Genomic DNA, 25,685 nt, shown 5'->3' with positions numbered 1-25,685 from the left:
CTGTCTCTCTCTCTTCTCTTTCCTTCCATTCTCCCTCTCCACGGTCATTCTGGTGTTGAGTTTGGGGAAAATAAGTCCGCGGAGGGACGGTGGAATGATATTAGTCAATCCACTACACATTCCCTGAATACTTCCCACTGTTGATGTCAAAACATTCACACATGTTCGTGTTCTCACTCTCACATATGCACTCACACCCATTTAGAGAGAGGGGGACATAACGTGCACACACACACACACACACACACACACACACACACGCACGTGCTGTGACACTCACCCCGGTAGTGGAGGCTGTCATCGTGGTGGTTGTGCTGGTGGTGGTTCTCAAAGGCGGGGGGGCTGCTGGCGCCCAGCTCTGCCAGTCTGCGGCTGGTGGCAGAGAGCTCAGAGCGGAGGTTGGTCACTTCCTGACTGGCAGACTGGATGGCCCCATCAATCCTCTGTGCCAGCTGTTTGTTGTCTTCCATCATTTTAAGGATTTTTCCCTGAGGACCAAATCCACACAGAGCAGCATGGTGTCAAGTGGAGCATTAGGGGGACGAAGCTAAGACCCTTTCCTCCTCCTCTCCCCCTCTTCTCCTCCTCCTCCTCCTGCTCCTCTTCTCTCACAGTTTACTTCGTACATAAAAAAAAAAAAAAAAAAAGCCAAGCCGCCGGTCCCTCTTCTCCTCTCCGCTTCTCAGTACAGAGATGGTGTCTACCTGTTACTGCATAAAGAATGATGTCTGTGTGGCCAACCACTACACAGTCAGAGAGAGCATGTGTGTGCGGAAGGGCAAAGAAGAAAGAGAGTGAGCGCGGGAGAAAGAGACAGAGAGAGAGCGCAAGAGAGGGAGAGAGAGCAGAAGAAAGAAAAAAAAGACAGAGGGAAAAAGAGATGCAGCCCAGCAGGCGGAGGAGAAAGTGAGTGCTCCTGCCGAGGAGAATGTGCTGTGAGCAGCTGCTCTCAGAGAGGACCCAGCACACACAGAGATGACATGCACCCTTTTAAATGGACTGTACCATGTGCTGGAGGACCAGGGGAGAGGGGGGATGGAGTTAGAGTGAGCGGCTCTCCTGGAACTCTCTAACGACAGAGTGCATTGTGTATCCCACACCCTATGGAGACTGTAATGAGTTAGCGATCCTGCCTGTAACAGGGGAAAAGTGCAGCTTGTTTCCCTCCACGTCTTCCCCTCTCCATGTCCCCGCTCTCAGAACTTGGCAGCAGTGTTGGACCCTTTGACAAGCACTTGTCAAGTGCTCTATATCTTTTCACTCCCGCTCCCACTCTCCCTTTCTCCCTCTCACTCGCACACCCGCTGTCTTTTTGTCGCACCCACCCCCTCTTTTTCATTCCATAATATATTCATCTCTTTGTCCTGGGAAAGCTCACCCCCACATCGGTGGAAAGGAAAGGGGGCTGGCTCAAGGCGCCCGAGGGGAAAACATTTCAACTCTGAGAGCAAACTTAGCGGAGGACAGAGGCACAGCCCTCTAATGGGCTAAACACAAAGAGGAGAGGCCAGGAGAATTACAATTGAGCTTTGGCAAAAACATAGTAGAGCTTACTTCTTTGATCAAAAGCAGTTGGAAGGATTATATTTCAGCTTGTCTTAAAGCCCAACAAACAAACACTCACTCTGCCATCAATTCTTATCTGTATCGCCGAAAAATTCCCCCACACACAAAAGGTTTGAAATACGGTTAGACAGTTCATCTTCACTTAAAACAATTGTGTATACTGCTGAACCATCACAGCCTCGAATCTGCATTTGACATTTCATTTTCCAAGTAAGAAGACACGTCTCTGGGAGGAAAGTGAGGCAGATGAATGATACATCACTCAGATGCTGTCATCCCAGGGTTGGGTGATAACAGCTCAATGCTCATTGGTATTCACACAATGGCAGAGAGAGAGACAAACAAAGACAAGGCGAGACTGACGACTGAGATGAGACGCGGCACCGGTTAGGTCACAGTTTCGCAGTGAAGTCCCACTTGCGGTTCGATCACCACACGCTGCTTTGCGATGAAGTCCAATCAGGTGCTGCAGATCATGTCTCTGTGTCTATCAGACAGGGCCCATTAGCGTGGCCTCGGGGAGAGCATTACAACTAGCCAACCTCAACTCATCGGCTCCTGTACTACGACACTGTAGGCAGCACGGAGAGGGAGGGGATCACAGCAGCACTCCTCTCTCTGCATCCCACTGCTTCTGTTTCTCCCTCCTTTATCTCTGTTTCTACCCTCCCTCTCTCTCTCTCTCTCTCTCTCTCTCTCTCTCTTCCTACAGTGTGTCTTTCTCCAATGTCCAATGAGTTACTAGAAAATACTTACAAAACCTCTGGCATTTTATCATCTCACATGGCAGAGAGATCACTATCGCAGCCTCAACAGTCACTTCACTGTCCCTGATTAGCGCACTGGCCCTGATTTGTCCCTGATTAGTAATGGACAAATCAAGAATGGGCTATAAACAGGCTGGGGCACATGGCAGAGGGTCTTTTCTGGTTTAGGAGCACAGAAGGGTCCTGTTATTCCAACGCGACTGGTCCTCATAAACAACGTGACAGTTGAGGCTTATTTCATATGAAACCACAACCACTGTCTGCTTTGAGCTCTGTGGGGCAGGGCTTTCATACACTGAGCTGTGGAATGCAAGGAAATGAATGATTTTAGGGTCAAGGGTCAGCCCGTGTCCCAGATACACATCAATAACCACACAAATACTTTGAGAATGCATAATTGTGGTATGTCCGAAACACACAAAGTCCCCCTCTGTCTCTGCAACCAGGCTGAGAGACTGTGTAGCCATGGCAGACATTAGAAAAGTGAGGGAACTTGGTTGAGTCCCTTAGATAACCAGTTCACCCACCAGTGCTTCCATGGATTTGGCTCACTTTCCAAACTTGGCTGAGTGTTTGCGCTGTTTGTTTGCTCACTTGTTTGGTGCTATTAATGGGAAGTTTAATTAAGTGTGCCGAGGGTGTGCAGTTAAAAAGAGGTATTGATAAACAGTCACCATGACTGTCTGCCTGGGTTAATTGAATATCGACTAATCCTCCACACACTGGAATGCTTTCCATTTTTCCCAATAGCGATGTGATATAATGCCCTGGTCAACTATTTATACAGGCCTTATATCAGGGAACTGGGTGAAATTCCCCCCCCCCCCCCCCCACTAAACTACACATCCTAATGTCCATCAAATACTATGAGAACAAGGGCCATAAAGTCTCTCAGTGAGTGTGTATCAGTGTGTAGTGGCAGGCATGGGTATGTGTGTGAATAAGAGTGGCTGGGGTGGAAAATAGAAGAAAAATATAGAGAAGAAAGATACCTAGAACGAATGTACATCCCTTGTGTTATGTCATCCTGATCAGAGTCATGTAAGTATTTATGACTGTGCATCTGAGTAACATGCATCCTTGAGCCAGCCAGAGATCAGCAACCATGTGTTACGGAATAATTCCCATGGGTGATTATGTGAGAGCAGAAGATCCATCGGGGTGCGAGGGAACACTTGACTGTCAGATCTCAGCAATGCGTCGGTCAAGGACTCTTCCCACGTGTGTCTGTTCAGACAGCTGCCTCGCTAAATCCTGTTTCACAGCGGCACACACTCTGGGGATAAGGCTATCACATCCTGTCAGAGATTTGAGGGGGCCGTTTGGTGAGAGGAGACACTTCTGATGGAGCTGATTGCGTTTGGAACCAAGAAATGTGGTACAACCAAGTTGGTGTTTGCAGGTGGATTGAAGGAAAGCCTAATTACAAATGGGACAAGGGAGTATATGTGATCAAATTAATTTGAGACAGTTTTTTTGGTGCATCTACAGTAATTGAAAAAAAAATTAAACACAGGATAATGTGTTTTTCAGAGCTTATTTTGTTTGAATGAGTAAAATTAAAATAAATACAATTTTAAGTAAATATTTTTTTAGCATGCAGCAAATGTCTGCATTTGGAAACAGAACACGTTTTAATTTTAGAGATTTATCTGATGCTCCATGAACAAGAGAGCAGGTACGGCCTCAAAGTCTTGCCTAAAGACATACGACTGTTCCTGGGACTAAACGAGACCTTCCAGTTAGGGGACAGTCTTTTTAACCGCTAACTTACCCTGACACTATAATCATGTCATGACTTTACTCCAAGAAATATGATTTGGCTGAAGGGAGGCATAAAACGGTGCCCTTCCATTTACTGCACTTTGCATCGGTCCAATTTCCAGCTCATGCCACAATATCGCATAACTCTTCTCTTTCATATTCTTTGAGAAGAGATGTAGCTTCACATGAATGAGATCACCCTTACAAGAAACAAAAAGATCATGTGTGCAACAGATACTTTTATATTCTGATTTCAATCCATGGTCGAGTAATACCAAGCCTCTCTACTTGGCACTCAGAATGACGAAAACTCAACAGACACGTGTCCTTTCTGGGAGATGCACTTATATTCCAAGCTGCTAGCATCATGGCTGTTGAGGTTAGAACTGATTGATGTTAGATACAGAGTAACACAATACAACGTGTAGACTTCAGCAAGTGTGCCTCCACTTTGATAGCTAACAGCTTCTGAATCTCTGAAAGATAAATGAAAGTGCACAGTTTGCCGGGGACTGAAACACCACAGCATGCTTCAAGACATTTTATGTTGGAAAAAAAAAGGCTCTCAGTACACAATGTCTGCCAACAACAGAAATACAAGAGCTTTGACTCTCCACTTGGTGGCAGGTTAATTGGCACGACATTTGAGTTTTTGCTTTTGTCCATTTCACCATCGGTGTGCTGTGAGTGTATGCGAGTATGTAGGTGCGTATGTGTGTGTGTGTGTGTGTGTGTGTGAGGAGAACCAGAGAAAAGTGTTGAGTGAAAAGGATGAGGAGAAAAGCCTGAGTGAGAGGGCCCTTATCAAAGTTACAAAACAAGTGTTCACTGTGCCATTACCTCTTGTTTTCTGTTGCCAACACTACTGACAAACAAGACACTTAAGATATAGCTGGCCTTTCTCAGTCGGATCAAATATAACAGTTTCCCACAGCAGCAAGGTGGCTTTGATATGGGATTTGTGATTACATAGTAACAGTCATTTTTGTTTTGTTTTGAGAATAACTAATTTTAGCCCAAATTTGTTGATACATTTGTTAACATGGTTGTTCTTTGCACTACTTAGATAGATAGATAGATAGATAGATAGATATTATAATCTCTTTCCATGTTGTAAATATAGCTCCATCTCTCCCACCCAACCCTGAGTTCCTGCCTTGTACAGTAGGTTCACTGCTTTGAATCTGAATTTTCACAGAGAAAATGCAAATGTCACAGTTGGAGGGAAAAAAAATGGGTATTTATGTCAATGCACAAGTGACAGTTGGATAGAGGGCCTTTTGCCCCACTCATGTCCACCCCCTGCCCCGACTGGTGATGCACAGGGACAGAGGGGCATTGATGGAGAAAACAGTGAATGGCATGGAGCGGAAACTGAACTCTCCATCTGCTGTTTGGCTTTCTCTCTCTCTCTCTGTTTCTGTCTCTTTCTCTCTCTCTCTCTCTCTCTCTCTCTCTCTCTCTCTCAAGCAATACATCACATCTTTTTAAGCCCAACAAAAGCACCTGACTACATTCCAGTCAACCTCTGACAGCGCCATACGCAGATTTCTTCAAATGTAATCTTTCACCGAATGCTTGTTCAAACCTTCAGCAGCAGGGTGCTATCAACAGGTAGCTGAACTGTAAAATAGGGACAAAACTCCCGTTCCTGAAGCGGGCCTGTGAAGACTGAGAGAAGACCTGGAGAGAAGGACCCATTATCTGCTGTCAAACTCAGCGCGTCTGTCACCTCAAGTCCTCCCTAAGCTCCACTCCAATGCCTTGCTTCCACATCCTTCCTCCATCTCTGATAGTCCGGTAATAATAAACACTTTGACAGTCTCTCCAGTTGGAGATAACGGCAGACAGGGTCGCGGATGAAACACTGTGCCAGAGGCCCTGATGAGTATCAAGATAAAGGCCTGTCGGGAAGTCTCCGGGGGGACGGAGGCGAGAAGAGGAGGCAGGATGGGGTTATCATGAATTTGAAAAGACCTGTTGGATGGGAAATAGATGTCTGATGATGAAGAATCAAACTGCAAAAAACAGCATTCCTCCAATCTCTCGAATTCCTCCTCCTCTCCCCCAAGATCTATTTTGCTTCTCCCACCTCATTTCCCCCTTGATCTCACTTCTGCTCCCTGCTGGCTGTTTTCTGTCAGCACTCCCTCTCCCAGCGATCCCCTCTCTATTGCATCTTGGGATGCAGCAACCCTATTCTGACCCAGCTGTGGTTCTGTCCTCAGCTGGGAACGTGTAGACAGGCAGAGTGTCTCTCTTTGTGGCGTCTCTGATGACACGGAGATCACGGTGTTGTCACACATGGAGGCAGCATCGACACAAAAGGTGCATGTTGCGCACGTAGCAGCACACACTCAGCTACCTTGATGATGTCTAATTGAGTTCCCCACCCCTGTCATTGCTCCCCACTCTCTTCTGGAGGAGGCACAATTATAGGGTTGAGCCGAGAGAATGAGAGATGTGCCTATAGCTCACGGGGAAGATGAGAAAGATAGCTGACAGTATTATCATCATCAACATAATTAAAGTGTCATTTGAATGAATCCAAGCAACATGGAATCATTGGAAGTAACTAGTGACAGCTTTATCACAGTCTTGATCCTAGAAAAAAATAAATAAAAAAAAACTATGACTATTATTATGACTATTGACCAGCTGGTGAATACAGCAAAGGAGGAGCTATCTCTGGAAAATGCTACAGATATTGAAGAGGATACTTCTCAAGCTAAAACATTTTCTGCAACATACTGAGAACCCCATTCATTACAACCCTTTTCTCCATCCATCCATCTCTCTCTCTATCTCTCTCTCTCTCTCTCACTCTCCCCCTCCCTCCCTCCCTCCCTACCTCAGAGCACTAGAGTGATTTTCAGAAGGCAATGCAGTGGAAATCACCCTGACAGAGCTCCCCCTGTTGATTTATGGTATACATTTAGTTATTTATTGGCTAATCATAGCGGGCTGCTGAGTGCAGGTTAGAGTACACCTATAGAGGAGGACTGGCCAGCCTCAGCCTCAGATAGAGAGATGAAAGGGCAGGGCTGCCGTCTGTCATTCTCAATGAATATCAGAGAGATGAGGAGATGCCTGTTTTAAAGGCTACTGAATTAATCTACAGTTAAGTTGGCCAGGAAGATAATTCAAGTTACCAAAGCATAAGGGGACTGCAGACAGTGACTGATGCCAGGCGGGCCATCTACACTGCAGTCTGCAGTGAATGTACTGCTCTGTTTTAGCTGAAACAAAATAAGAATTTCCAACTCCTCTGCACCAAAGAAGATCACTGCCAAGTACTGCTGGAGCACTGCAGTCAAATATCTGACAGCCAGGTTTAGAGGAAACTGTGCAGCAGGACAGGTCTTTCCAGATGAATCCATATGTGACGGAGAGCTGATACAGTACAATGTATTGATAAGGAGCTAATCCCCTGTTGGTGTGTGTAGAGGGACATCTGCAGGGCCTATTGATTAGGGGACTCATCTCACTGCCATGGGTTCCTATTCTAGTGAACAGTGGCAATGAATAACAACACCAGAGCCTATGATCACTCCATCACAGCTTTATCGCTGTCTGAATGAAGCTGTTTTGCATGCACTCCGATGCGCTTTTTTCATTTTCAAGCGCAAGCGACATCCTGAATCTCATCTTATAAAGAATGCAAATTCCTACCAAAAATAAAGCTGCTCTTGACCGATTAGTGTCTCGCTAATAACTTACTAGTCTGAATGTTTATCAGCGTCCAGGACTGAGAGACCGCTGCAAAGAATAAAACTATATTTAAAAAAACAACGGGGGCCATTCGTGTTGTTTTTAATGATACAATAACAGCCTTATGGTGATGAGAAAATTTCCAATTCTTCTCCGAAAACGAGTTGCTATATACTGCATAATATTTTTATTATTTATTATTATTATTTGTTAAAGTTATTATTTGTTAAAGTTATTATTACAAGATACAAAACTTGTTGGAACATGCAGAAAAATGAGTAACAAGGGAAGCAGAGAGAAAGATAAAGAAAGACAGAAAATGGGAAGGGGCGTAGAAACTGTGTGAGAGAGAGGCAGCTGGAGCCAAAACATGTGAAGTTGTGAAGTCATTCATTATATTTCAACATTTATCTCTGCGAGGGAGCCGAGTTATCAGAAGGACTAAATTGAAAGACATTCAAGCGTGCAATGGGGAGTCAGTAAAAGCAACACTGATGACCTGACCGTCAGAAATCCATTCAGTATTCCAGGCTTAGCATACTGCTCTGCATGGGCAGCATTTTACACACATATAGTTCATGCACCACACACACACACACACACACACACACACATTCACAGATACACACTACACATACACTCACTTGCATGCACACACAGAGACAGTCCAAATATTAAAATGCAAAAGCAATTAGACGCAAGCCACAACACTACCAAAGAACTGCCAACCTGACAGCAGGTCTTTGATTATTTTAATTAGAGCAATATGGCTGAGTCATCCATGAATATAATTGAAGGAAAGCAGGTTCATTTTCCTGTCGGGAGACCTGTTATAGGATATGACTATAGTTAGAGGATATGACTACTTTACATATGTTTTAGTGCAAAGACTGAAGCAGTTATGCAAATGTGTTTTGAGACACAAACTGTGCTGATGAGGTGCTTTTGTATCATGTCTTTTATTTAATGGCTCCAACTTATTCTAATTGTAAATGTATGTGATTTAAATGTGTTTAATAAGCTGGCTCCTGTAGGAGCTGGGAATTGCATTAATCTGCATGCTAAATTAGTTTGTCTGAATCCGAAACTTGTCTGGCTCAGGGAGTTGAGCTCTTGTAAGGGATTATAACAGGGCATTAATACTAAGATCCATGGAAAGCAAAACAGGATACAATGTAATGCTCCCTTTTGTTTCCAAAAATTTTGCATCTGGGCAACCTAATTTCCATGGTAGATTTTTAGAGTCATGTTGAAAAAATGAATATGTTACATAGTATCACATACCCACGCAACTTCCATGCAGACACATATCTGTACATTTATTGTCCTTGGTGATTAAAGTGATTCTTATTCTAATTTGTTTGTGCATGTTGTAAGACTTTATGTTTGAGTGCTCCAAATGTGCACAACACTGTTTGTGTATGTGATTCTGTCAGGGGGGGCCAAACAGTGGCAAACAAACAGAAAAGCAATCAGACAAAGTAATAAGGAGTGAAAAAGGAAGGAGGGCAGTAAGAGTATTTGTTGATCACCACAGCTTAAAGCCACAATCAGAAGCAGTTTGTTTACCGAGGATAACAATCACTTTGAAATGGAATAGACCTGCCATCCTTCAAGACCTAAAGACCACCTTTCATTACACAAGGCTTTGAAAGCTTAATGGCCCTCCTACCACTCCCTGAAGAGACACCCCATGTCTAAACATAAACCACAGATGAGGTAGAGGGGAACACAGCAGAGACCTCTTGCACTGCCACACAGTCAGTTTACCCTCCATTTGAAGCTGCAAAATAAACACCGGCCAGACGAAACGTCCCCTCCCACACCCTGCTGAAATGTTCAAACTCTCATGTATTTATAATATAAATAAGGTGATGGTACTGTTTTATACAGTATATCAAAACAATAACATTTATAACATGTTTATAGAACCTGTGTAATACTTATCCATAGCATTTATAGAATGTGCATGTGATATTGTGTTCAGAAGTGAGGATGTACAGTATGTAGACACTCTCTCCATGTATTGATTATATGCCCATTAATTCTCCATCCTTTTCAAAGCTGCACTGTGTGGTTGGGGTTCTTGACTATTGACATTTTTATTTTTTCCCCCATGACTACACATCGCCACTCTCCGCTCCACTCCCGCCTCTTCTATCTTCTACCCGATATTATTCCCATCTCCCTCCTGTAACCTCTGCTGTGATCCCTCCACTTGTGCGGTCCCAAGCTGTACCGCTATTGTAAATCCAGTAGCCTACACTCCATAAGATTGATCACAAAAAACCTCTTACAGTAATGGCCAACTTTTCATGCTGTAAAGATAGGTATTCACCTGACAAGTCTATTGACATGCACTGATTTCACTGTTATCATTCCAGGATTGGATTGTTTAAGACAATTTGATCATCTTAAGAAAACTGAGGGAAGCAGTCATGGGTCAGGGGGCATCAGTTCTCTGGGAGGCCACTTTCAAAATAAATAGTCTTCAAACCAGAAATGGATTTAGCAGGCTATTTTGCAAGCTAAACAGCAGCAGAATTTACCTTGTTTCCGGCTACTAATGTATCAACCTACTGAGTCTTATGTTGCAGGAACCTGGCAACAACATAACAGAAATATTTAGATAACACTGTAAATGACCATTAGACTGAAATATCTGACCTTTTTGAGATGATCTGAAGAAAAGAAAAGGCAATGATTTATGCCATACATTAAGCAGCTTCCTGGGACCTCAGCATAAATCCTAACTATAACTATCATCAATTACATTATAACTATCATTGCTCTCTGCCACACAGACAAGGAAATATCCCTTGCAGTGCAGATCAGCATTCTCATTCACTTTCAAAAGGTTAAAATTGAGTGAATTTAGACCTCAGTCTATGCTCCCCTGGGTGGTTAACAATGTACACTGGAAATATTGAGCCTCACCTTGCCTCTGAGGAATAACAATTATAGCTATTTTCAAACGCTCTTGCCTGGCAGTTGATGTCAGGAGTGCAAGAGGACAAGCATTTCATTAAAATATCTTCTGTGAAGTTCATTAAAATACCATCTGCTCACCGAAAAAATCACAAAGTTCATGACAAAGTAGCATAGTGCTCCAGGGAATTGTAAAAAATGTATTAGATTCCGTAATCTGGCAACGGCAGTATTAGAGGATGCATGATGCATGCATGCTGATAGGTTCTCAACTGAGATCCCTGGAAATACATTTTCACTGAAGCAGTCAAACTCCAATAAGTGGAGCATCCAGGCAGAGCTGAGTGCTGCATCTAGCCAGCACCGCACAGAAGCAAATTCATACATGAAGAACCACAGGAGAACATAAGAGGATTCAGGGATTCAGAGTGGAGGAGAGCTGCAGAAGGTTATCAGCCTCATGAATACTAACAAGGCTGGGAATGAAGGAAACAGCACATTAAGAACATGATTCATTACATAGGAAGACATACACAGCACAATCAAACCACTTCCATTTTAATAATAGGCTTATAGAAAAATACTGAAATTGGGTTTTCATTATGAGTGTCTGTGCATGACATTTCTCATCCAATTTACTACATTTTTAACTTCACTGTGCTTTTTTGACTAATGTTTAGGTCAAATTTTCTCGGCCTCTTCATGCATTTAACATGTACTGAAACTGGTCTCCAGAAACTGATGAGGTGCAGCCGAGGAGTGTTAATATATGAGTAGAGTGGTAAATTGAGTGAAAAACATGCGCATTACAGTGAAGCATGCTTCATAGTACATCCAGAACACACAATAAACAAATTCAAATGAACCAAATCTGAGGCAGCCAAGGATAGTCAGCGCAGATATAAGGAAATATGCAGCGCACATGCAGATGTTTGTTCTCATGCATGAGATATATAGGCACAGAATCCGTGTTAACAGCCTAGAATTAGTGCTTCAATTGATCAAAGGTAGAAGTGAGGAAATATAATTCAACATCCCCTGTGCAGTTCCTCTGGCAGACAGGAGACCACGCTGGGATTTAGCAGAAATATACTGAAAACTGGCTCTGGGTTGCAGACTACTCACAGAGCCTCAAAGCATGGGAAGCTGCTCCCAAAAATAAAAGACAGCCAAGGAAATAGACTCAACAGTTAAATAAAAACAAAATGCAGATCCTTGGCTGCTAAACCTAATCTGACAGAGTTGAGTGTGAGTGTATAATGACCACCTGGTGGCGTACTCTCCACAGAGACAGTATGTGGCAGAGGGCCTGCTGATCCTGAGTACCAGTACTCAGGACTGCTGGTTTACTGGTGGAGGATAACACCAATCACCTCTGTGCCTCCTGAGCCTACAGTACATGGGGGATTACAGCCAGATAGTCTCTCTGTTTAATTGCATTACACCAGATTACATGACCAGATTATGAGATTGCGAGGAGGCACCCCGTAAACGCTGTGAGCTTCAATCAGTTACCATAAGAGGGGACAAGCAGAAAAACGTGGACTCTTATACTGTAAATAAAAATATCCTTCTTAACAGTTAGTCTCATATTGATTCTTAAACTTGTATTTTATTGTTTAATTAAGTGAACAAGTCTGCCAGTGGTGTAAAATAATTCCACTTTTCCAATTCTTATTTTCCCTCCATGGCTTACCATCAGTGATCAATCAGGTTCCAACAGAGAACCATCTGTATACTGTACAGATAAGAGTCCTATTTCTTAAACCATTCTCTAATTTTTACTTCTAATCTTTTATACTGCTACTTTTCTAATTTTGTGTTGTTTTATGTTTGATGTGACCTACAGGAGCAAACCACCAAGACAAATTCCTTACATGTGCAAACTTACTTAGCCAATAAAACTGATTCTGATTCTAAATTTTCTTTTCTAAAATTTCAGAGGCAAGCGACAATATCTTGAAACAAGTAAAAGTAAGGCAGATGACTTAAACAGCATCAAGACTAGATGGCACTCAGTAGAGCGCATACCTCCTCCAATGCTATGCAGTTGTCAAGATATACTAGTTGCACATTTTTCACCAAAGTTAATAATTTCTTCAATGCCCCATTACCAACGTGTTTCACATGAGGAGATGCATACATTTTCAGACTCAATATTAGATTAAATGTCTTGCTACGGTTGCCATTTTATTTCAGTGTGTGGACTGATAACAAGGCAGCTTTAATAAAAGCTTTAGTGTTTATCTTCAGTTTATCAGAATACGACAAGTCACTCCAGTAGTATAAAGAGAATGATCCTTGATTTAAGAAATGTCTTGATTTAAGATGATTTGCATTGGAAACAAGTGAAATGATCTCCTCCCTTGCGGATATATCATTTGTTTTAAGAAAAATAAGAGATTAAATGACTTGTGAAGATGGATACTTTTTGCAGTGCTGCCATTTCAGGCAGCATCCTTTTGCCTTCAAACATGTGCTTTGAGGAGGTGTGAGCCAGCCCTGGGCTACATGCCCGCCTGGCCTGACTCCTCAGAGCGATTGCTTCTGGCAGGGAATCAGATAGAAGGGAGAGTCATTTAGCTCCCTGCACCTCCCAACAACCCAGGGAGGCAGGGAGCATTTAAATCTCAGTTTAAGGTCAACAGGGAACTCAATGGCTTTGATAACAAGTATCCCATCTCTGATTCCACGCTCCACTCGTCTCTGGAGAAATTCAGCCTTTGATGAGGGGTGAGCAAGAAGGTTTAAAGGCAACAAGGCGGGGTGGGAGATGGTGAATAGCTGTGTTTAGCAGGTTGAGTTTGAGTTTACATGTGAAAACCGAATGGAAAATTTGAGATAGGGGAAACAAAAGGCATACCATTGTCTCTCCACGTCACATTAATGTCCCCACCCATGTCTGCTGTGTGCACAGTGTAGCTGATGTCTTCTCATGAATTATTCAAGTTTCAGTCCCGAGGAGACAACTCCAGTAACAGCACCACAAGGAAGCTCACCCAGGGCTAAATGCTAAATAATGAACTAATGGATTTGTTTGTGCTTCTGTTTCCTGAATGAGTCAAAACAGAATAAACTACAAACGGGGCTCACATGTCTGCTGTGAAAATCTCCGCAGCAACTTTAAATGTTTTCTGTTTTGCAAGGAAAGTCACTGGAGGACGTATCCATCTTTGTGCTGCCTCTCAGACTTCTGTAAGTGCGGGCCAATCCTAGACAGCTGCATTTATTCACATCAGCCAGGCACAAACAACCCCACAACAAAAGGGCTCCAAAGACTACAAACACTGTCTGTCACTCAAGAGAAGATTGACAGAGAAAAGGGCCCTTTCATATCATCCAAACTCCCTCTGAAATTGAGGTGAACACCTTTGATCTGTAGAGAGACGCGCGTAGTGATCCGGATCGGCTTTGTGACACTGCTGTGGGTTTCCATAGAAACATGCACGCAACAAACACGCCAGACTTAAACATCCTGAACCACATCAACAGATGGCTTTGGGAGAGGCTGAAGGATGATGAAGTCCAATAACCTGACAAGTGCCGTTTCATCTGATGGAAGATGCCCTATCGTCATCTTAAAATATCTACAATAAAAGGCTGATCCACTGAACGATGCCCCCTCTATGCACAGGAATATCGTATGTTTGATTGGATGACAGATTATAGTGGGTATATATTGTCAAGGGGCGTGGGAACCATATGAAAAATGATTGTGTCTGAATCATGGCATTTCAAAAATAATAACATCTGTCGTGCTATATCAGGAAAGATTAATCTACAGTGTTATTTTATCCTTAGCTTCACCTGATCATCAGGTATAACAGACATTAAGTTTTTAATCGCTTCTTTGCTATGGAGTCAGTTCCAATATGGACATTTTTATTTATAGTCATTTATCTTTTTTTGGTCTGCTCTTTTAGCGTTTAAGAGTGGGTGGAAATGTGGAGATTGGTGAGAGAGGACTACCAGCTGAAGCTGCAGTTGCTGAAAAAGAACAACCTCAGCTCTTTGAAGTGCGGCCCACTCCAGCTCAAATTGTTTCACAAAGGAAGTTACATTCAAATCGATGCAAAGGATTAGGGTTACATGATTTCCATACAATAGACTAAGAAAAATGGAAAATACATGATGTACAAACCTCAAAATGAGAGATGAGATGAAAGCTCTGGTTTCTTCCAATAAAATCAGGTAATATCATTTTCCTCGGCTTAGCAAGTGTTCAAACACCAAACACTTACAGAACAAAGACACCTTCGCACAAAGACTATCTCATGCACGATAGCCTACCGTTCCTGCAGGCAGCAAGACTCATAATGGCTGAATAAAAATAAGAGAAGTTACAGATTGATTTCCAGATGGGGCAGCGAATCTACACTTTTGCCACAATCCTTGCATCACCTTTCTCCTCTCTCTCTGTCTCCCTCCCTAGTTATATCTCTTTCGCTATCTCTGTCTCTCTGTGTCAAATAGTTTATTAGTTCATTATGTACCAGATCTGATCACTCCCAGATCCATTTTCTCACTAACAGCTGCAGGGTGGGTTGAAGGATGGAACCCAAACCTCACCGGCTCGATAATCTAGCCTCCCAATCTATTTTACTCACTCTCATATTGCTCCTTTGATTCTTGAGTGGTCAATAATGAATTAAAAATGTGGATGTGCCAACATTGTAATTGAAATGACCAAATTGGCAGCCCAGTGCTCTGCCACATTAAGCTATGATTTCTGGCTGTTATGAGATTATTCGGTTTTATTTCACTTCGTACACTACCACGCCCTCTTTTAATTCAGTGGCTCCACATGCAGAGATTATATGCTTAGGTGTCTTTTTCAGATTATGAGACTGCAAAGGAAAGGGAAAAGGTAAACTGTTGGAATGGACACATAAAGGACCAGGATTCGGGCTTCCAGTGGAAGAGGGAAAAAATGAGAACAAGAGAGGTGAAGGATGTGCAAGGTCTGCAGATATCACCCCGCCCCCAAATCCCCAATCAATACTGTAATCACGTCCTGCTCTCTGATCTAAAGTAACATCCTGCCCACAGAGGACTATCTGTTATTCTCTCACACACTCTTAGACGTCTATGACTGGCACCCAGGACAAGTACTTCTGTTTGCACTGAGTTAGCAGGACAGACCTCCTGACTAACTACTGCCGCTGTTCTGTTTGAGGTTACTGACCTGCACAGATGGGTATTTGCTCTGGACTTGATCCAGTGTCCCAGAGTGGGAAGGTGCTCCTACTTTAAATGAATGGACAGTTATTTATATGCATTTTTCGTGAATTATGGTGAGCAATGACTTCTCTGTCATGCCATCATCAGGCCCTATTGTAACCCCACTGACTCCTCTACCAAAGTAGCTAATGCAGTGCAACGTTCCACTACATCAATTCACAGCTTCCACACCCACTGAAATGCATTTGATTAGTCACCCCAGCACAGCAACCAGGACATAAATAATTCATCTGTGCAAATGACAAATGAGGCAATCAATTCTGGGACAGCATTCAAAGAGAAACTATTCAAATCCCTTCTAAATTAATTTTCTGCCTTTTAGTGGCCTTAGACTTGAAATATTAATGCTGAACTCATCAGTTGATGTTTTTCTTCCAACTTCCTCAGACAAACTAAACATTTCGGTGGCAGAAAATGTTTTCAAAAGATATATGTGTACATACAGTATATATATATAGATTCATAAAACATCAAGGTTTCTTTAGCTATGGACAGGAAACATACTTGGAGAGGTATTATTCTTTTAATCCAGCCATAAGGGTCTCACCATGCTGCTGACAGCACTAAATATCAGGTGGTAGGTTGCCTTACCTAAACAGCATTGAGAATATTGCTTAAAATGCAGTTTGTGGGGGGGAACCAGACTAGACCAGACCAGGCCAGACCAGACCAGGGCCCGGATCTCCTAAAGATTTGCACCATTGCAAATCGAATTGCGGGTGCAAAAACTTTGTTATCTGACCTACTAAGACGGCGCACAGGGGATTTGAGCTTGAAATCATGGGTTGATCTGGGTGCGCCGCTTTTGTGCTCTGCCCTAATTGCATATGCATTTGTGGGTGTTCCAAGGCTGAGGCGCAAAATAAAGGGAGGGATTTATGGAAATTGGCAGTGGACTTGATTTATCAAGAGCTGGTGGCCTTTATCATCTGTTGATTGCGCACACAATTTAAGACCTAGGAAAAGCATGTCTGAACATTTTGCGCACAGGATGGCTCCACCGAGGCTGTCACTGGAACCGGCTCCCAGATCAAAGTGACACAGTCATCTACACAGCATAACATGCTCATTAGACTGCATCCCTATTACACTTCCAATTAGGTTTAAACGAGTATGTTGACTTAAAAATGCCCCATTTAAGCCTCATTGGCAGAGCAGCAGAAAGCACACTCAATATGCAGACTATTACCTACATATACATAAAGGAAAAGTCACACATACTGACATTTGTTCATGTCTCAGTAACATTGTCTTGATGAAAACAATACAGCTAAAACATTTCTGTGTAATAACTGTCAAGACAATGGAGGTGTGTGCGGCATCACCAGCTATATTTAACTGTACCAAGGTATCCATCCCTCACACACCTGGCACCCGTGTCTCAGTCAGGTTCTCCAGCACTTGCTCCTCCAAGGGAGTTAAGGCTCTTCCTCAGAGGCGCTGCCACCGGTTCACGTGCGCAGAGGCTTTACTTGCCCAACTGCATTTGCTTTATTTGTTAGGCTATGTTGTTCCAGTGTTTCTTTTTATGCGCGTAAAACATCTCAGCGTTGGGGTTGTCTCCACCAACACTTCCAGCTCCACAGGAGCGAAATAAGCAGCAGTTCACAGGGGAAATTGCAGAAATCGGGCTGTTGTGCGCATTATTTGGCCCTTATATTTGCGCAGTCACAATTCCAATTAATTATCTGCGCTTCCGCTCATTTGCGTGCCCAATTGCAGCCGCAATTGCTTTTGTGCTGCGCCTGGATTCGCGACATGTTAGCAGATCCGGGACCAGACCTAGAAAGTGCAGAAGAGAAGGAGGGGGGACTGATTTCATATTCCGTGCGACAGCAGCAGCTCTACTCTCGATGAATGCAAAGCACTCTGGATGAGCAGAGCTCCTCTACGTGGGATGAGATCACTCTTGACTTTGACCTCTGAGACTTTGAGAACAAAGAAACTTGATGCGTTATCTGGCTATAATTACATTGGCCATCTATTGTAGTTGGACTGATGAGAGGCAGCCTGATAATCTATTCTATCCTACCCCTCAGATGTGGTGAATAAAGTACAGTGGCTCACAGTTTGGGGCAGAGCACTGTCCCTCTCTCTCTACTTTGGAATTAGCTGTAGCCTCGGAGTAAACAAAGCTTATCACCATAGCAACTGTCAGTCAAACGGCTGTATCCCCTAGTGATGTGTTTTGTCTTCTGACAGTTCAGAGCCACAAGCCCCCAGCTAACAGAGGCCTCCAAATGACATACTCTCCTAGGGAAAAAGTGGAGAACATGTAAAGGTTGTGGGTGTACTGTCAGACACAAACAACTCCACAAGGCCAACAGGCAGATGATCTGTCATACTGATTGGTGTCTGAATGCTTCACTTAACATTGAACTACTGGAAAACTTTTTATACGTACAACTTCTTGGGGAGATAATCGGCACTCCGTTCGTGGCTGAGGTTCGCACTCATCCATCACCTCCCAATGTTATATTCCTGAGCAACAGAAAAACTGACTGCAGGCTAACAATCTTTCACTCCAGCTTGCATACAACTGAGTTGAGGTGAAAGCAATGGCCTTTTGCTGAATTACTTTCCCTTTAATCAATGACACTGTGTCTGAGAAAATATCTCCAGGAGAATGGCGGGGGGACTCCGTATCCATCATGCAAGTCTGCGATGATGCTAATGGATGACCAAAATGCATCACTGTGTCAAGTTTCAGCTAACATTCATCAAAACGGAAGAAAGAATATAAATAAGAGGACAAATGGTAGCAAAACTGTTAAGATGAATTAACAGCTCATCCGAAGCAAAGCAGAGAGATGAAAAAAAAATCTATATTTTATTACTATGGTATGTTTTTGAGTATAACTGACCAAACTTAAAGATAAAAATAAGATTAAGATTTCCTTTATTGTCATTGTACAGGTACAACAAAATGTATCCTCTGCATTTGACCCATCCTATACACAACACTAGGAGCAGTGGGCAGCCACAGTACAGCGCCCGGGGACCAACTCCAGTTCTTTTTGCCAGTGCCTTGGTCAGGGGCACTGACAGGAGTATTAACCCTAACATACATGTCTTTGATGGTGGGAGGAAACCGGAGCACCCAGCAGAAACCCACACAAACACGGGGAGAACATGCAAACTCCACACAAAAAATGGACCTGCTGTGAGGCAACAGTGCTAACCACTGAGCCACCGTGCCGTAGTAAATAGCGCATTATGCTCAGAAAAAGCAGCCAAGATCATTGCGACAGAAACAAGCATTTCCTTTCCATGCATCCTGAGGATGAAGAGAAAAACATTCCCCAATTCAACAGTCAGTCCACCATATCCCCAGCAGTGCCGAGACTGCCAACAAGTTAAACGTTTTCAAAGTACTGGAGTGGTTATGTTGTATCTATGACCAATCCCAATTACATTACAGTGATATCTGTAGTGCTTGCATGACTCTTTAATGGGCCTCTTGGCTGAAGAATACTTGCTTCTCATTGAAAGAGTCTTCAGCAGAGGGACTAGCATGCATTTAGTGACCTTTGACCTTGTTGAGAGGGTGTATGCTGTACCTGTGCGTCCATGAGCAGATGCCGCATCAGGGTCATGGACTTCCTTAAGGTGTCTCTCTCTCCAGGCATGAAGGCCTCCTCCTCATCTGCCAGGTTGCATGGTCTGGTCACCATGAAATGTGCAATCTGGTCATTCAGGCTGTTGAGAGACTGGACCGCTGTAAAGAAAAGAAGCGAGTGGGGTCATTGAAAAGTAAAAGCACATGCACAGACACACAGACGAGCATGCAAAGGCAAGTAAACATGCACACACGCTCTGACAATAGACCTATCTTCCCCTCTACTGCCATGGAGACCCAGCAGCTCAGCAGTTTCTTGCCAGGCTTTTGTGTCCTCTCTGTCTCTCTTGTGTGAGTCTGCTGGGTCAGCTGTGTGATCTCACGCACTTCGGAGAACTGATCTCTATTCCCACCCATGGCCGCTGCAGGACTGTTTCCACTGGTCTCCTCTTCCGATTAATCCCTCTCTTGCACTGGAGGGGCGTCATTAGGCTAAATCCATTACCAAGACACAAAAAACTCACATTCAACCCATTATATAATCCATTTTTTTCATTGAGACAGCCCCAGTAATGATGCCTATTCTGTCTACTTTTTCAGTTAAGTGTATCAGTCAACACAATGTGGAGTCGAGAACAACATTTGTGTTTCTGAGCTTGCCCAGAGGTTGCTCATTGAGGTCTCCATTAGGCTCTTTGGTGTGAGCTTGTGGCCGGTAATGTGGAAATGTATGATCGATGCTGACAATTTTCACTGCAATACACAACTTTCAAACCAAACTGGCAGGGTGATGGAAGAGGAGGGTGCATTTGGTCACTTTAGCCCACCAGACATCGAAACACACAGCATGACCCTCATCCTTGAGATCACATCTTTGAAGGGGGCAGGACAATTCCTCCAAGTCAAGCATCTCTCTCTCTCTCTCTCTCTCTCTCTCTCTCTCTCTCTCTCTCTCACACACACACACACACACATGCACACAAGCAGGCGAAGAGGTCAATCTGGGGGAGTGTGACAGAGGGACTCGGGCCATGTGTGACTCACCGATGACAGCCAAGGTCAGCCTTTCAGCGGAATGATCAAAGATTTATGCTCTCACCTTCCAGCCTTCTATTGAACTGCAGGAGCATGGCAAAAAGAGGCATGTTTACGAGCACGCAGCAGCCCTGCAGGCAGTGCAGCAGACATCAAATCAGTGCAGGGGGAAAAATAAAATGTTTATGACAGTGGTTGACGAATGGATTCTAATTTCACATTCAACATTTACAAGGTGTACCTCTGCCTCAAAGACGGTCATACACGTCGGGTAATGGAACGCTGCTGTTGAAAATGACATGCTGTCAAACTCAGAGAACAGACACACCCTCTACCCTCAGCTCCACTTTCAATTTTTATTCAATGCATTCTGTCACACATTGTGATGCTCAATGGAGAAGCCAAGTGGCTTTTTCTGAAAGCAATTTAGTAATGTTCGAACTTGAATACGCCAACATACCATATTTGAATCAAAATGCCACAGCCCCTGGCTATAGGCATAATGCACCAGATGGATATGGCAGAAGCAGCATGAGATGCTAAAATATATGCTCAACGCAGTACATGTAGTACCTGTCTCACACAACTGTCAAATTCGTCGACTTCCCTTTGTAACAATTGATTGACTGATTCTCACTCGTGAAAAGAAATGCAAAAACACTACGCCGAGCCGGTGACATCACTGATCGACAGTTGACAGCGGTTCAAGACCTGAGGTGTACATCTGCAAGTCTCCACCACCCACACATTTAATATTCTTCTGGTCGGAGTAAACCAGACGAGGCATTAGCATGGAAATGAACGAACACCCCCATACTCTGCTGAGAATACGACGGTGAAGAAATGTCAAACCTTGTTTTCAGATCGCTGATTAGATACAATAGCTACTGTACGCTTTCAAAACGGGCGGCGAAGCTGACCATTTGTGAACTTCGGCTTGTGGGGAGAAAACTTCTTGAGAGAAACAGTGATATTCATCAATGGAGACCTGCTTAAAATATGCCTCTATCATCAAGTCTTTTATTTATTCCCCAAACCATGTCATAGTAGCACTGCAACACTGAATCATAGCTATAGGAGTTCATTTGAATTAATTCTGGAATATTATACATCTTAGAAACATGCATACCCAAGATGCCCCATCAGGTGTCCCTTAATATTTCTTCACATCAACATTTTCTGAGGTAATATATTATGTACAATCATTAGAATCAGAGGGTTATTGTAATTTCTGTAAATCAAACTCCCACACACAGGTGGCCCGATACTGCTGGTGACTGTGAGATGTGGACAGCTCATTACAGTTTTTGTGCCCGCCCACAGGAGCAAAACAGCATCAACAATGAACTCTAATGAGGCATGTTAGTGTTTTGTCAGCCTGCACAGTCTTCTGAAAGGAGAATCTAATGCGAGTATGAAAAGACAGCACACTCCTATCTCTTTAGGGGAAAATACCTGCTCTAGTTTCAGTGTAATCTCTGTTAATTTGTGAAATCACATCAAATATATTCATATATTATATATTTCATATATTCATATTTTATGCTGTTTGGCAATTGTTTATAACACCTCCCTGAAATGTATTCAAAAGCTCAAATGACTCCAGTAGTCAGCCGTCCCACAGTCCTACACTAGGAATGAGTTGCCTCTGTGATGAGAAACTAAAATTACTCTTTATCTTCCGCTAGCTTTGGGGGCCACTGGTTTCAGCCACTGAGTCACAGTAGCAACCCTCTGCCAAGCAAATTTGAGGAACTTCCAAGAACTTCACACCTCAAGCCCAAGGCCCAGAGTCGGATGAAAGGATGGGGAATCGCTGAGATTTCTGAGACAATCCCACGAGAAAGCACTCGTTTACATTTCAATTACGCCAACGCCAGACAAACAGACAACACAATCATGTTGAGGGACAAAGCCCGCTCTGAATCTAAACAAAGGGTATAACATGATCTCTTACTTTCAGAATGGAAACTAGAGAGGGTTCATTTTGAGGCTTTGGAAAACATGCCACTGTAAAGCTAATTGCAAGTTCGCTCAAACACAGGCATTTGGACAGATCAATTATAGTTTACCGAGGTTTGCTTTGCATAGAAATAACCGAATCCCACTCTGTATCTGACGGCATCAACAGAAGCCTGTAATTTTGTTGTTTGCTTCATTGTTCTGCATCACTATCCACAGGAGAGTGCAATTCACCCACTGATTGTCTATGCATTGCAATCCCCCCGAGAAATTGGACACTTTTCCCCAAAGGAAAACTCTGAAAATATCTCTTGTTGAGATATGGTGTCTTCAAGGTATAAAGAATCAGGAGGCTTTGTAGACCTGTCAGAAAAGCAGCATTTATTTTACAAGAGAAAATCCTATTTCAGACAGGGCTTGCTACAACATAAGCCTACTGTGCATTGTCAATACAGCATTGGCTATTGAACCCCCCCATTTCCTACCTCTGTTCCCCTAACTCTCTTTCTCTCTCTCTCTCTCTCTCTCTCTCTCTCTCTCTCTCAAACACACACACACACACACACACACACACACATTCAATAGATGGCTCATACTTTGCATTACAGTCTGATGTCATGGTTCCACACTTCCTCAAAATGCATTTGATCCTCTCCCTCTGGGTAGTGTCCATTAATGTCTCATGCAGAGCAGATGGAGGCCTTTGTGTGCGCGCAAAGCTTTGTCTGCATTTATGGGCAAAGCTGCGAATATGGAAACACAGAGTGCATAATTGTGACAGCGGATTTAGGAGATTGACCTCTGTGGAAAACAAACTGCATGGGCTCTGCATTCCCTGTGTCATCGTGTTCCCCAGAACCAAACCTCTGAGAAATCACAGAATCTGCCTAAAACAATCAGACAGACCGGCACTGGGGCAGGCAGCCAGGCATGTTCTCCCACTCCGCTCGTCTCGTCTCCATCCACGGCCAGACGGAGGATCCCCAGAGTCCCCATCAGATCCTCATTCCCACAGTTCCCACTGTGCAACAGGAATGTCTTGGCTTGCGTAGAACCAAGCTCTCTGCTCTGATCAGAAGTGTGTGAACACAACACACAAGTTAACTCAATTCAACTAGTTCCAGAAAGGAATATTACACACAGCTTCACATCTTCTACCCTGCTGCACTGCATGCAAGAGAGAATATCACGTTAACAAATGATAGCGTCAACCCATTTGTGGGTAATTAGAAGTACGTTTCCAATTCTCACTTACTCACTCCAAGCATCTGTTTGCTGTTATCATCACAAAGCAGCAGGTTCTGTTAGGTACTGACAGGCGAGGCTGAGGGTTACAGTTATAGCAGATAAGGTATATCAAAGGTGTCATCAAATTGGTTAATTAGGAAAGTCAAATGTTAAAATGGAATATCATCTATTGGGAAAAAAAACATGGAATCCCATTTGATGGTTTGAGAGTTAACTAAATTCTCCTGGAATACGTAAAATTGTACAACCTTTGTACGTTATCTGTGAGTCAGCATATATGACACATTCTCTGTATGTATGTTACCTCCTTCCATGTTCCAATAACAACAGTGACAATAATGCACATGTTTTTGCACATTGCCATTTTTCTGTATATATGGTACCTCCATTTTGGTAAGGGAACAGCTAGTATTGTAAATATCCAAATGGCACATTTTGTTAATGTGTTATCTGCATCTATAAAGTGAATATATTGACAAGCTGTATAGTTTTTTACAGACCAGTTACCAGGATACTTACTGTACATACATGTATATGGCCTTCTGTAGACTTGTTAATGTGAATGTGACACACAGTTTGTACATCATGTACATTTGCTGAAAATCCACATATTTGCTTTTCTTCTTCGTTCTCATTGCAACAAATCGCATATATATTAATATTTGTATAATAGTTCCAGTTCCACCTATTTCATACTGCATACAGTTCATATTTTTGGCATATTTTCATATCATACTAAGCATAGATTTACATATATATTTGTATATATAAATACACTCTGTCTTAGTAAGATCTACTGCGGATATAATAATTTGGAAGCAAAATCAAGGTAAGAAAAAAAGGTTACTCATGTCTGAAAAGCTCTTTAGATTTCAGGCTGCAAGGTAATTAAAACTGGAAAATGTGAAAGGGTTTTAGGCGTTTGAGATCCTGTTAAGTTCAAGATGCAACTGCCAACAAAGTTATTTGAGTTGCACTTGAATAGGTCCTTAATTTCACTGTCAGTTATTCAACCCATTCAGCAACTCGTCCCTGATCAGGCTACAAAAGGAAAGACAATGAGGACTTGAGGGCAGCCTGGAGGAAAAGCTCTTGACAGCGAGGCCTACAGGGCAGGAAAAGTTTTCAGTTTTCCCTGTAGATTCTCCAAACTCCAAGTTCAACAAGCAACATAATCAAAATTCAAATAAGGACAAGATGTGAAAATCTCCCTTCATCTCAAGAGTTAGAGTTAACACTCGCACCGCTCTGTGTGAAATTTCACAGTGATGTACTACAGATCCAGTGTTTAAACTTTTCTCCTGAGAACTCATATTTTCAAAAATAATTTTCTCATGTACAACAAGTAAACATAACCCTGTCATTTCAGGGGTATGAACCCATAATTTCACAGTATTTTATCCAGTCTACCTTATAATGCAGAAGCGTACTGTAATCAACTCTAAAGCCAGCCAATGCATTAATTAAAAGCACTCAAGGGAACGCAACAGATCATTCAAAGTACAGAATATTTTCAACACACTATAGGACAGTGTTTACAGTAGCTTCTTGAACAGGGATAATCAACAACTAGACATGGTACCTGAAACTACTCTCAAAGTTTTAGGTTGATCATAATCCACCCAGGTTCCCAGATGAATAGCAAATAATAATGGACGGAATAAAATCAAATTCTTCTGGTTATTTTTTGTATTTCTGAAAATGCAGCCGACAGATCAAACACTTCACAAATTTAACTTGGGACATTAATCTTGAAGGTTTGAAAGATTTTGCCATTTAGTTTTTTAATTCACCTTTTCAAGAAAGGTGGTTAACATGGAAGAGAGGAGGCTTATAAATAGTTATCCTTAGTAAAACTCTCAAGACCCTTTCAGATAGAAAGAGCTGTATCCTAATATGAAAAC

General features: G+C 42.8%; 1 protein-coding gene across 2 annotated transcripts in view; it reads right to left on the bottom strand.

Annotated features, from left to right (window-relative positions):
- The window catches only part of kaznb (kazrin, periplakin interacting protein b), a 90,350-nt gene that overhangs the window by 52,904 nt on the left and 11,761 nt on the right, over positions 1-25,685 (bottom strand). For both annotated transcript variants that reach the window (XM_071895210.2, XM_078283786.1), the window contains exons 2-3: positions 19,538-19,695; positions 281-488 (exon numbers count right to left, since the gene is read on the bottom strand). In XM_071895210.2, coding sequence (XP_071751311.2) covers positions 281-488; positions 19,538-19,695 — 366 coding nt within the window. The remainder of the gene's footprint in view (positions 1-280; positions 489-19,537; positions 19,696-25,685) is intronic.

The sequence above is a fragment of the Centroberyx gerrardi genome, chromosome 5, assembly GCF_048128805.1.
Source record: "Centroberyx gerrardi isolate f3 chromosome 5, fCenGer3.hap1.cur.20231027, whole genome shotgun sequence".
NCBI lineage: Eukaryota > Metazoa > Chordata > Actinopteri > Beryciformes > Berycidae > Centroberyx > Centroberyx gerrardi.
The sequence above is the reverse complement of the archived record's forward strand: the minus strand, read 5'-3'. Positions and strand labels throughout refer to the sequence as shown.